At 43.5% G+C, this 14,104-nt stretch overlaps 1 protein-coding gene across 4 annotated transcripts; it reads left to right on the top strand.

Moving 5' to 3' along the window:
* Positions 1-754: 754 nt before the first annotated feature.
* LOC124112989 (sorbitol dehydrogenase-like) lies at positions 755-13,583 on the top strand. Of its 4 annotated transcripts, none has more exons than XM_048398282.1 (9): positions 849-995; positions 3,536-3,569; positions 4,279-4,443; positions 6,267-6,426; positions 7,919-8,037; positions 8,367-8,432; positions 9,722-9,897; positions 12,358-12,479; positions 13,172-13,583. In XM_048398282.1, exons 1-9 carry the CDS (start codon positions 939-941, stop codon positions 13,326-13,328), a joined length of 1,056 nt encoding a protein of 351 aa, XP_048254239.1. In that variant the 5' UTR covers positions 849-938; the 3' UTR covers positions 13,329-13,583. The 4 variants fall into 4 exon arrangements, with proteins under 4 accessions (XP_048254237.1, XP_048254239.1, XP_048254236.1 ...); XM_048398281.1 differs by lacking the exon at positions 849-995 and adding an exon at positions 1,067-1,200; XM_048398280.1 differs by lacking the exon at positions 3,536-3,569 and having other exon boundaries at positions 755-995.
* Positions 13,584-14,104: the final 521 nt, after the last annotated feature.

A 14,104-nucleotide genomic window follows, 5' to 3' on the forward strand; every position in this document is an offset into this window, starting at 1 on the left:
TTGATATCATGAGCATTGATTCACGCAATTGGGATCGATGACATGCATCAACCAAGTCAGCGAGCCTGACCACCCGATCCCGTTAGTCGCCTCTTACGACAGAATAGTCGCCTTTTACGGCAAGCATCTTCACGGGTCTCGTGTGTTTGTGCATCATTATCAAATTGTGATGACAACAGGTGTTTGCGAAAAGGCAAGCGTGGCACCCATCACAAACACATGCCAAACTAAGTAATGAGTGAGGTCACATTGTCCAATTTCCTTGTCCAACTTCGCACAAAACTGCTGTGGGTAGACGTGTAATTTGCATGGATGGCTATTTTAGTCAAAACGAAACTATGTGAGCTATGTGTCGAGGGTATTTGTTCTAATACATTGCTTTGTAATGTTTGATACATTGAGGGAGTAAGTATGGTTTAACGCCGCAACATCACGGCGGGTGACACCAGACACACATTGTACCCTTGTGGGGAATCAAACCCAGGACCTCGTCGCGACGAGCGAACACTTTAACCACTAGACTATTTCACCGCCGATTGACACATTGAACAACCAACGATGCGATGGTTTTGTTTGTTTGTTTGTTGCTTAACGCCGCACTCAGCAATATACCAGCTATATGACGGCGGTCTGTAAGTAATCGAGTCTGAACCAGATTACTTTAGGGGCTGGTAGTCTTGAAGATAGAATTCAGGAGATTCTACATATCTACGTGTCATGAAGATGAGTGCTGAGAATGACATTACATACCTACAAGTGGTCTGTGTGACAGAAAATAGGTAGCACCACTTTAATCCATTTCATGACCTAGTTCACCTAGCTGTGACCTCACGTGATAAATACCAGCTGCACTACATACCACATGGAAAGGGTTGAATGCATCAAATGTGTGTCACAGCCAGTGATAATCTTCCGTCATATATACATATATACCCAGCATGGCGGTTCAACACAACGAGGCAGCAGTTCTCCGCGCAGTCAAAGATCTGGTGATCGTGAGTATACAAACCTATCATGGATTTCACGTGCATGTCACGAAGCTCACGTGCACTACATACCACATGGAAAGGGCTGAATGCCTCAAATGTGTGTCACAGCCAGTGATAATCTTCCGTCATACATATATATATATATATAACCAGCATGGCGGTTCAACACAACGAGGCAGCAGTTCTCCGCGCAGTCAAAGATCTGGTGATCGTGAGTATACAAACCTATCACGGATTTCACGTGCATGTCACGAAGCTCACGTGCATCACGACTAATGTACATTTCGCTTGCGCAGTCGGTTGGAACACCTGTTGGTTTTCTCAAGCACCGGGTGACCAAGGTTCACCAGATTTATAGTGGTGTTAACGCTGACAAACGTGGATTGTGTTTCTCATTCCGTGGTCTCAATTAAAGGTCGCATGCATGTTTATACTTTCTATTGAACACACTGTCATTAGGTGCTCATTATTAGAATTGTGTTAAATGTTATAGTGTTGACATTGTATACAAAGTTTAGTTCAAATAATCCACGCAAGGGATGTCACCATTCATATCATTTACATTGCACAGTACAAGGAGAAACATAACCAGTGGCGATACATGATTAGGCAAGTAACTTTTAATCAAGTTGGGAGTGACCCGAAGACAACAGATCTTGGCTTTGCCTACTTCACGAACCATAACATGCATAAGAAATTAGAAACGAAAGCTTCACAATCTCGCCACAAACAAATCCTCGCTGAACGTGTTGGATGCACTCCGCGGTTACGCCTGACATTTTAAAATCTGGAGGTGTTTAAAACCCTAAGCATGACCAAGCATGACTGAGCATGAGTGAATTATCTAGCAACTGACAAAAACGATACAAATTTCAGGATATACTGAGAAGATATTTCAACTATTAAGCAAACACAAATTTTGAATGGTTTGTCACCCCTATATAAATATGGACTAGGGGCGGTCGGGTAGCCTAGTGGTTAACGCGTTCGCTCGTCACGCCGAAGACCCCGGTTCGATTCCCGACATGGGTACAATGTGTGAAGCCCATTTCTGGTGTCCCCCGCCGTGATATTGCTGGAATATTGCTAAAAGCGGCGTTAAACCGTACTCACTCACTCACTGAAATATGGACTAGACTTGCGCGAGTCAATTTAGCAGGTGCACCACATTTTGTCGTGACGAGCACATAGTTATCTCCTTATCTTTATGAAATCTTTCAGATGCGATTGAATATTTTAGGTCATAATTTACAAGAATAAAAATATTATATTGATACTATACTAATTATTTCTAACTTTCCCACAGCAGGTTGCGAGCGTTTAGAATATTCAATATGGTTCCCCCGCCATGGTTGTAAATAAATAATCTTATATTTCTGTGAAAACGACAGGCACCAGTCGTAACTAGCCCACTACATTTGTAAAGGTACATCGAGAAATAATGAAAGGTTTGTCACCGGAAACAATCCTTTCCCTCATTTGAACTTGATACTTTGGAAACATATATATTCCAGAATCTCGAAAGGCTCCAGTTCAAAACCTGCCTGATCTGAACAGTCATTTTCCTGAAAATATTTAATCCCGGCAACTGGGATACGATGCCATGTAATCAAGCAGGTCACCGAGCCTGACCACCTGACCCATTTAGTCGCGTCCTACCACAAACAGCGGTTGCTAACGAGCTAGGGATCTATGTTTATACGCGTAACACCTTACGGGTTAGCTCAGTATGCAAATAAGACACACACAACCCCTGAAGATACGGGGTAGAATATGTCTTCAGCAACCCATGCTTGCCGTAAAAGGCGACTATGCTTGTCTTAAAGGGCGACTAACGGGATCGGGTGGTCAGGCTCGCTGACGTGGTTGATGCATGTCATTGTATCCCAATTGTGTAGATCGATGATTATGATATCATAAGGAAGAGAATATATGGATGTCAACTTCTTTCTTATGAGGAACACAACGTTTCGGAGTATATGCTTACTCCTTCATCAGGTGAATGAATGCCATGAAGCAGTGCTAATTACTGTAAAGTGTTGGCCTCCATTGTCTATTGCTAATCACCTATCAACGCCAATCATCTTTTGGCTTCCCTTGTTAGTTTCTACCCTTTGTTATTTTCCACCTTTTGTTAACTTATTAATTTTGTTGTCTTTACATGTACATATACATGCTCTCTGCCTCATGGCAAACATTGTGTGTCATCGTACCCGACTGTGTGGATCGCTGCTCACAATATCAATCACTCTTTTATCTAGTCCAACGGTCGTCATGTAGCTTAAATATTCCATGTTTAAAAGTTAAATATATGGCGTTAAATAACAAACAAAAATTAAAGTTTATTATTTTGTAATATAGTATCAACTTTAATTTGGGATAAGTTCAAGATGCCATTTTGTTTTCAGTAATAACAGAATGTATTTGTCATCTTTAAACGCTAGTGTTGAAACTATTTAGTATGCAAACGTTAGTCTTTCGCCTAACGCGCCCTTAACCTCTTAGCTCTTATTCCCAAATATCCCTCACGTCCTTCTGATTCACAGGAACCGATTCCAGTGCCTGACCTTGAAGATAATGGTAAGTTTGTTCATAAATAGTGCCTTCAGTATACTGCAATTTGATAAATAAAACTAAAATATAAATAAATAAAAGGGACAATATCCTTTCCATATTTATAAGAAATCTCTGATAAAAGCAGAGTCGATTGAGCATGTGTTTATGAATCACGAGACCGCCTCCGTGGTCTTGTGGTAGAGCCTCCGCCCGGAGAGCGGAACGTCAGGGGTTGTACTTGTCTGGGGCCCGGAATTAAGGGGCTAAAACTGTTCGGCTCGGAGTCAGTAACTGTGTCTGAGTTGGGTATTCATGTTAAACTGCGGCATGGTATCTCAGTGGGCTAGCACTATAAATCGGCATCAGTCCGGACTATTACAAGCAGCAAAACACACACACACACACACACACACACACACACACACACACACACACACATGCATGCACGTCGCTATATAAGTGCAAAAATCTTGGACGCGACGCGACGCGTTAAAGCCAATTTCACCTCAGCTATGAATCACTATTAAATACTGATGGACCAGGTGTTCACCTGAATTAACACGGGCCCGATTTAAAATGTGTTGCAGTATTCTTTTCCTTCCTGCACACATTCATTCATTCAACAGGAAGCTCGTCTGTGGATTACTATTATTATTATTGTTGTTGTCTTGTAACTGACCTATACTTCAAAAAGACACACACCTTCCTACATATTACGGCGGTCTCTTTGCAGAAGTTCTGCTACGAATGGGTTCTGTTGGGATCTGCGGATCTGACATCATGTACTGGCAGCGTGGCGGCAATAGGAGATTCAGGCTTGAGGCCCCGATGGTTATCGGCCATGAGGGCAGCGGGACTGTGGCCAAGGTCGGGTCAAAGGTCAAAACTTTAAAAATAGGTAAGCGTTATTACAACTTATTTTTTCTGGCTGAACATGTTCTTGTGGAAATATATTCCGGCACCTTCCAAATATATGTCATAAACTCGTACATATATCCACAGGAACATCTTTTTACTACCGACGGTGGGGGATTTGTGAGCTTTGATTTTGCAAACACTGAACCAAGAACCTCATACGAATACATGGCCATGAATACAGAGGCATAATGCCAGGATCAGATTTGTTTACAGCTCAGGGTACATTTTGCCCCCGGGGATTTGTTAAGCCTTGGCATGCTTGGTATAAGAGGCGACACAAATTACTGCACAGCAATTACAATGGCAGCACACAATAGAACGGTAGTAGTCAGTATCAAATACCAAAAAACAGTGGTGATAGCAAAAGTCAGTGATAACAATGTATATTCACCCGGCATGCTCTTGTCGCCTTATATACCGTCTAACTAGCTTCCAGAACTTTCTACACAGTGCTGTAAGGCTCTATACAATGGTGGACAAGTCTCGCCGTTTCCGGAATTTACCACACCACTCACGTTTTTTAAATATAACTAGGGCACGAGGGGCCCAGTCGTCTAAGGCGCCGCGATTCGCCGTGCAGTATTGCGTCTCTTGGGCACGCTAGAAATCTATGATTATGGGTTCGAATCCCGGTTCGCCCCGATTATGTTTCTAGGTTTGTCAGCACCATACCCGTACTCGTGGTTTTCACCGAAGTGGTAAACGTCTGAGACCCGCATCTCTTCGGGCTTTCCTCCCACATTAATCAGACACGCCGTGATATAACTGGAATACTGTTCAAAGCGGCGTTAAACCCAACTCACTCACTCACTCTAAATAAAACTTCCTGGCGGTGCTTACATTAAATAGTACTACATTCCTGACGACTAATCACTGCCCAAATACAATCCAATGAGCGTCTACCGAATCTCAACAGAAACAATGTTACACAGTTACAACAAAATACAACATTATTGTTCAACAAAAAAATACACTGCCATATAACAATTGTCTGGTCCAGACTGGATTATTTACAGACCGCTGTCATATAGCTTGGATATTGCTGAGTGCGGCGTTAAACAACAAAGGTTACCCCCTGGGGTAAATGTATGCATATAACCCGGGCTTTGGCGTCTTTTTTCTTATATACATATAATAATTTAAAGTCATATATACTCAAAGGCAAGAGTCTAGTGGTAGAGCGTCCGCCCGGAGAGCGGAATGTCCGGGGTTCGATCCCCGGCCGCGTCATACCAAAATGCCAAAATACCTAAATGATGGTACTTGTTGTTACCCTGTCAGGCGCTCGGCATTAAGGGGCTAAAACAAGGACTGGTCGGCTCGGAGTCAGTATACTGTGTCTGAGTGGGGAATTCATGTTAAACTGCGGCATGGTATCTCAATGTGCTAGCACTATAAATCGGCTTCAGTCCGGACTGGTACAAGCAGCCACACACACACACACGTGTATGCACGTCGCTATATAAGTGCAATATTCTTGGACGCGACGTTAAACCCAATTTCACCTCACCTCATCAAAGGCAAGAGTTATTGTGACACACAAACAACAAACAGAATCAGTGTTAAGCTTTTACTGCTGCAAAGTAAATGTGATGACACGGAGAGACAATGTGTCAGAGTATGGTAACGATCAACAACCGCGTTTTCTACGACCATGTTACCACGCGCTTTCTCTGGGTCAAATCCAAATATTCATTCACGAGATTAACAATGAAAAATTTGCCTCGGAATGTAGTTTCCTTTTTTCATATTTTAGTGGTAATTGACTGTGAAATAGAATAATAAAGTTTTATCTTATCTTAGGAGATCGCGTGGCGATAGAGCCTGGCACGCCGTGCCGCCAGTGTTTCCAGTGCAAGCAAGGCACCTACAACCTCTGCCCGGGCATCACGTTCTGTGCCACACCCCCTGATCATGGAAACATTTGCCGTTATTACAAACACGCTGAAGATTTTTGTTTCAAGTAAGCTACAAAATTCAGGCACTTGTTTAAGCCGCATTCAGAACTATTCCAACTGTATCGCACGGCCTGTAGATAGTAGCCTGCACCACGCAAATTGTACAGACGAACAGGCAGTCGAGATACGATGAAACGAGTCTGACTACCAGATCCCCATTTAAGTGAACTCTTATTGATGTTTAAGCGGACCTGTATGTAGGCATACGGAATCTAGCAGCTGACTAAGGGTCCGACAGTTTGATATTCTGGGGTCGGGGTGTGTGTGTGTGGGGGGGGGGGGGGGAGGGGGTATGGGGTGGATGGATCAACTTCAGGTACAAAACCAGGTATATTTGTTTTATTTGAAACTTTGATCTTGAATTTTTTAAAGAAACACACCTTGAAGCAATTTCATCTTTATAGCAGGCAATTTTATTTTAATGATTCTTTTCATTTTCGGGGACAATTATGTTTTCTTCGATAAAATCCCAGCAGTCTCAACCCATGGATTTGCAATAATAATATCCGAGAAAGATAACCGAAGCCATCCGCCATGTTATATTTTGGGGAGAGTGCTGGAATTTTTGCAATAGACAGCATACCTTTTTCAGTCGCTTCTTCAACACAGGCAAATACGTCTAGTGAACAATTTCGTTTTGGGTAAAAACATGACGACACATTTTCTTTTATGAAAATATCCCAAGCACCCCTAGAAAATGAATTGGTCGATAAATAATGCGGTGTAAATGTGGTAATTACACTGGGAATTATGTAATAACCCAACATATACCTTACAGTGAATGTCCAGTGGACATATAACCTAGATCTACCATATGTAAAGGTTTGTTTGTTGTTTAACTCCGCACTAAGCAATGTTCCAGGGCCTCGTCGCACAAGGCGATCTAACCGCTACGACTGTCGACAGACTATGTTAAAGTTAGGGAGTTACGATCATCCTAGCTTGTGGAACAGAGCCTAGCTGTATGACGCGGTCTGAAGAAATCGAGTCTGGGCCATACAACCCAGTGATTGACATCATGAGCATTGATCCACGCAATTGGGACATGATGACATGCATCAACAATGTCGGCGAGCCTGACCACTCGATCTAGTTAGTCGCCTTTGACGGCAAGCATGGTTGCTGAAGACGTATTCTAACCCAGATCGTCATGGTTAAGATGTAAAGGTAACACCGATAATTCATCAACCATGGTAGTTTTATATTCTGATCCACTGACCTAACTTTCTTATTTCTATATACGTTTTATTTCACTGATCGCGATAACGTGTTGATTCACGGATAGAACAGACCCCAGTACGCTTTGTTTCGACTAAATGGAGGATCGGGTGATTACAATGTGTGACCTGACTGATTGAGCTCATGCTATCAACCACTGGTTTGCCTTGACCGCGTCCGATTAATTACTGACCGCCGATTGACCTGACAAGTGCTTACTCTCACGTAATTTAATATATATTCATCCACTGCTCAAATACTGCTTCATGTTCAATACAGACTACCTGATCACGTGACTTTAGATGAAGGTGCACTGATGGAGCCACTCTCTGTCGCGATCTACGCATGTCGCCGAGGGGAAGTAACTCTTGGATCAAAACTACTGATCTGTGGAGCAGGTATAACAGTAAACGCCATAAAACGATCGTGTTCTTTCGAACAATTTTTTTAGACACGATGCCCCATATGCTATTATATTTTAACCGTCAAATCATTTACTCAGTGAGTGGTCGCCCCTTTTCTCAAACTCGACCTTCACATTTAAACGTTCGTGACCTTCATGCAACTTGCCAAAACATGATCTGCAACCAAATCACTCGTAGCTGTATGATGACGTAACACACAGCATTGTGGAATCCTACAGACCTTTACAGACTAGTTACTAGATGCTGTAACCTGCAATCGTTAAATCATATGTCATGCATTTTACTTTATCTGTGCCCCACAGGTCCTGTGGGAATCCTGTGCATGATGGCGGGGAAAGCGGCTGGGGCCTCACAGGTTTTAATCACAGGTTCTGTAAAGTGAGTGAAGGAATGGTGTTGTACGCCGCAGCCCGCAATACGACAGCTATATCACGGCGGCCTCTAAATAATCGAGTCTGGACAAAACCATCCACTCTGAAACACGGGGAATGTGAGTCAGGATGTGATAGCACACCTCAGAATATGCCCCGTGTCACGTAGTGAGTGAGTAAGTTGGGTTTAGCGCCGCTTTGAACAGTATTTTAGTAATATAACTGTGTGTCAGCTGAATGTGGGAGGAAAGCCAAGTAGGTCATGAAGTAGGATTTTGTGCTGAATCCTGGCACAGCAAAGCGACGCAACTCTGTAATCCTTAGCATTGGCATGATGCTGACAGGCCAAGGGTCGTTCAGGAGGCGAATCTGGGATTCAAACCCTAGATTAGCGGATCCTTGCAGGACAAAGGTTGACGAAGTTGAGCAGCAAGTAACAACGCCTTAGTCAACTGTGTGACCTGTGTCCATAAACGATACACATAAAGTCACTACATAACCACAGTGTTCACATATTACCCAAGATCTCTATGAACATTTAAGGTGGGGGGATACCCACACCCATCCCCTCTGGATATGCCAGTGTATAAGTGAGTGAGTATGGTTTTACGCCGCTTTTAGCAATATTCCAGCAATATCACGGCGGGGGACACCAGAAATGGGCTTCACACATTGTACCCATGTCGGGAATCGAACCCGGGTCTTCGGCGTGACGAGCGAACGCTTTAACCACCAGGCTACCCGACCGCCCCGCCAGTGTATAACTATTGGCTGGTTCATTGGTAGCGTGTCTGTTAAAGAGATGATTTTCAAGCAGTGTACTTCACTTTCCTAATTTGGGCACGGGTGGCCCAGTCGTCTAAGGCGCCGCGATTCGCTGTGCAGAGTTGCGTCTCTTGGGCACGCCAGAAACCTATGATTGTGGGTTCGAATCCCGGTTCGCCCCGATTATGTTTCTAGGTTTGTCAGCACCATACCCGTGCTCGTGGGTTTCACCGAAGTGGTAAACGTCTGAGACCTGCATCACTTCGGGCTTTCCTACCACATTAAGCTGACACGCCGTGATGTAACTGGAATACTGTTAAAAGCGGCGTTAAACCCAACTCACTCACTCACTCACTCACTCACTCACTTTCCTAATGACACGTTTGTCACGGGAGATAACTCTCGCTGACTTTGGGTGTTTGTCCGGTTCAGGTTTAACACAAACTAATAACTGAAAGACAAACATAAACTTGGTATATTATGAGGTTGACAATAATCTTTACACCTTAATTTAAATACAGATATAGATGACAACAGACTGAGGATGGCCAAATCACTCGGGGCAGACCACACAATTAACGTGAATGGACGAGATAAGCTTGAAGTTGCTGGTGAAATCGAGGCTTTGATGGGCGGTCAACCGGAAGTGACGATTGAGTGTAGTAGCGTGGACTACAGTTATGTTCTGGGAATTCATGTGAGTCACGAGACACCCGCCTGAAGACGGTTCAGAGAACGAGCTTTTTACTCACAACCTTTTCTTAAATGCCCCATTCGTTAATTGTCTTTCCGTTATCTTTATAGGAATGAACGTATCTGGACACATTTCGAAGGTCTTGTTTCGCCCAAATAATATTGCCATGGACACGTAATCATTATGTATCTGTGTCTCTGTCCGCATCTGCATTCTGTCTGTGTCTGTATTTGTATCTGTGTCTGTATTTGTGTGGGTCTGATTATCTATTCGTACCTGTATCTATATCTATTCGTACCACTATCTGTGTTTTTGTCTGTGTCTGTGTCTGTGTCTGTATATGTGTATATACCTGTCTCCCTGACAGCGACTGTGGCCGCGTCTGCATCTGTGTTTGTGTTTGTGTCTGTGTGTCTGTGTCTGTGTATATACCTGTCTCTCTGACAGCGACTGTGGCCGCGTCTGCATCTGCGTTTGTATCTGCGTCTGCGTCTGCGTCTGTGTTTGTGTCTGTATATGTGTATATACCTGTCTCCCTGACAGCGACTGTGGCCGCGTCTGCGTCTGCGTCTGTGTTTGTGTCTGTGTGTCTGTGTCTGTGTATATACCTGTCTCCCTGACAGCGACTGTGGCCGCGTCTGCGTCTGTGTCTATGTTTGTGTCTGTGTGTCTGTGTCTGTGTATATACCTGTCTCCCTGACAGCGACTGCGTCTGCGTCTGTGTTTGTGTCTGATTATCTATTCGTACCTGTATCTATATCTATTCGTACCGATATCTGTGTTTTTGTCTGTGTCTGTGTCTGTGTCTGTGTCTGTGTCTGTATATGTGTATATACCTGTCTCCCTGACAGCGACTGTGGCCGCGTCTGCATCTGTGTTTGTGTCTGTGTCTGTGTGTCTGTGTCTGTGTATATACCTGTCTCCCTGACAGCGTCTGCGTCTGCGTCTGTGTGTCTGTGTCTGTGTATATACCTGTCTCCCTGACAGCGTCTGCGTCTGCGTCTGTGTTTGTGTGTCTGTGTCTGTGTCTGTGTATATACCTGTCTCCCTGACAGCGTCTGCGTCTGTGTTTGTGTCTGTGTCTGTGTGTCTGTGTCTGTGTATATACCTGTCTCTCTGACAGCGACTGTTGCCGCGTCTGCATCTGCGTTTGTATCTGCGTCTGCGTCTGTGTCTGCGTCTGCATATGTATCTGCGTGTGTATTTGTATCTGTGTCTATATTTGTATTTGTTTGTATTTTTACATCTTTCCGAGGCAAGGGAGTTAATTGACTGTCAAGTTTCCGCCCTTGCCGAACTAGACTGGAATTTCTGGAATCGATCATTACGAATAATGTCCCTTCTATGTTGCTCCTATTGACCAATTAGATTCCACCTCTCATACCACTTGCATTTGCTTCAAATAAAATGGCGGATTGATAATCAAAATCTATATTGTAATGTATTGTAATCTTGTATGTAATACTTCGCAGACTGTATCACATCACGTGAGCACCTTGATTAAAAAACATGAATAGATTTGGAAAATATCTGTTGACGCCCAGTTGGCGGTACACATGCTTTGCAAACCCTGCAATCGACCGAAATTTGCACGGCAGTTTACGATTTAATCGGTTTCGCTATTTTGATTGGACTATTTAAAGACTCGTTAGTCCAGCCAAAATATACTCCATAATTCCAGCCTTGTTCGGCAATTGTGGAAACCGGACTTTTACCGTCAGTCAACTCCCTTTCCTCGTGAAGATGGTATTTGTATCTTTGTCTGTATTTGTATATGTGTCTGTCTGCCTGTGCATGTGTCAATATTTATATATCTGTGTCTATATTGGTAGCTGTGTCTGTATTTGTGTCTATTTATCTGTGGCTATATGTGTTTGTATGTGCGTCTGCGTATATGTATGTATCTGAGTCTGTGTCAGTATCTGGGTACGTATCGGTGTCTGTGTCAGTATCTGGGTACGTATCGGTGTCTGTATCAGTATCTGGGTACCTATCTGTGTCTGTATCAGTATCTGGGTACGTATCTGAGTTTGTGTATACTTATAGGTCTGCATTCGGGTCTGGTTCCTAGGTTATATTTCTGCAATATTGCTTAAGACGAAATACCACCAACAAAAGCGCTGTAACCATAGTAACGCCGCATTATGTGTTGGTTCTGTGATGCAAACAAAATGCAATATCATCGTCATCACTCCAGTTGTGTCTTGATACGGTGATCGCGACTTACATTGTGATCAGTTGGTGCGACTTGGTCAAGGACTTGTCACTGTATACTCGCTGGCGTGTATCGTCGCTCATCCGCTCACGTCTTCAATCACTGGTTTGCCTGGTCCAGACAGATTTAATTACAGGCCGCCGTGATATAGCTGGACTATTACTGACTGCGGTGTTAAACAACACTCACTCACTCACTCACTCACTGATTCCCTGTCACGAGTCTGTACCCGAGGGGTTGTATTCCAGGCGACGCGGCCAGGCGGGTGTCTAGTGGTCGTGGGACGACCGTCACAGCAGACCGTGCTGCCATTAGACGAGGCCTTCAGGAAACAAGTGGACATGAAGGGCGTCTTCAGATACACAAACTGGTAACGTTATTGCATCCCCGTAACACAATCGCTGCATCCTTGTAACACAATCACAGCATCCCAGTAACACAATCACAGCATCCCTTAACACATTCCATCCCAGAAACACTATCACTGAATCCCCGTGGCACATGAGTGGTTGAGTTTTGTTTCAGAACGGCATGTCAGCTTCATGTGGGATGCAGGTCTCAGACGTTTAACACTTTAATGGTGAAACCTACGAACACGGGTATGGTGCTGACAAACCTGGAAACATAATCAGGGTGAAACGGGGTTCGAACCCACAGTCATAGGTTTCTGGCACTTTGCACAACGATCTTAGCGCTAATGCAATGTTAAAGTATGGGAGTTACGATCACGGCTAAGTTCCCTTTGTGGGACAGGACCCTGAGCTACGCTTGACCTCAAGCACATAGGGAAACAAAGACCATAAGATGGCGGACATTCGAATGCAAGGGAGGATGTCGGAGTTGAAGTGGCGACATTCCCAATTCACACGTTAAACGTTCATTACTATTTAAAATCAGTGCGTTCAATATACTGACACACATTACCAATAATACATGTCCTTTAGCCAAGTTTAACCATGTTTGAGATAATATATGCTTTCAAACATTTTTACTAAACTTTTATTCAATTGAAATTACTATTTCTAAAAACAAAATTACTTAATTGATTTGCTATTATTTCAGTTATCCAGCTGCACTAGCGATGATATCTACGGGCAAGATCAACGTCAAACCGATGATAACGCATCATTTCACCCTAAACGAGACTTTGCGTGCTTTCGAAACTGCTATATCACATGACGCTAAAGCCGTCAAGGTCATCATCCATTGTGATCAGTGACCAGTCGTACTTCCATTAATACCGGCGAAATCAGGATGATAGTATGTTTTTGTACATGAATGTGATTGTGTAAGATTCTACGAAATAGAGCATTTCTGAATCTATAGGCGACCAAGAGTCAAGCACTACCCAAGAATGTGCATGACACTACTCTAATTACCGTGTTTCCTCTGTTCCAATGCACGCCCGCCAGTCAACAGATACGCACACTTGTCTTCTCTGATATTGTAATAAAAAACGTGTGAGGAAGTGCTACAGAGCGTTTTTCTCTTGGACAAAAGTATAAAACTGTTATTGTCTGCCATGAAGGAACTTCGTTAGTATCCCTAAGGGACCCGTCATTTAATATTGTGGATTGTTGTTTGAGACAGAACGTTTTCAGTCAGTGCTTCAAAACATTCAACTTTCTTCTCTGACAGGACCGCCGAGAAGATCCAGGTTTCAATTGGTCAATCACTGGATTGTCTGGTCAAGACTTGATTATTTACAGACCGCCGTCATATAGCTGGAATATTGCTGAGTGCGGCGTCAAACTACAAACACACAATGAAACAAAACTGTGAAAGTAGGAGCCAAACTATTTATCCATTAAACATTATATACAGAAGGTACATCATGTAACGTTACAGCAGCATGTATCACACGGAGTGATGGACCGACTGGGAACAGTACACTATAACAAATATCTATATAGTCTCCTCGAGGCCAACATAGGTCGTTAGGGTCCTATTATAACACGGAATCCCCACGGGGGAGTACCTGGCAGTGTGTGGGGA

The sequence above is a fragment of the Haliotis rufescens genome, unplaced genomic scaffold (assembly GCF_023055435.1).
Source record: "Haliotis rufescens isolate VD_foot unplaced genomic scaffold, xgHalRufe1.0.p SCAF_18, whole genome shotgun sequence".
In the NCBI taxonomy this organism is placed as follows: Eukaryota; Metazoa; Mollusca; class Gastropoda; order Lepetellida; family Haliotidae; genus Haliotis; species Haliotis rufescens.

Coding starts and splice junctions, on each gene's coding strand:
- LOC124112989 (XM_048398279.1), top strand. CDS start 1,062: ATGGAAAGGGCTGAATGCCTCAAATGTGTGTCACAGCCAGTGATAATC. Junction 1,201..4,278: donor CAGTCAAAGATCTGGTGATC/GTGAGTATACAA, acceptor GTCTCTTTGCAG/AAGTTCTGCTACGAATGGGT. Junction 6,427..7,918: donor GCTGAAGATTTTTGTTTCAA/GTAAGCTACAAA, acceptor TGTTCAATACAG/ACTACCTGATCACGTGACTT.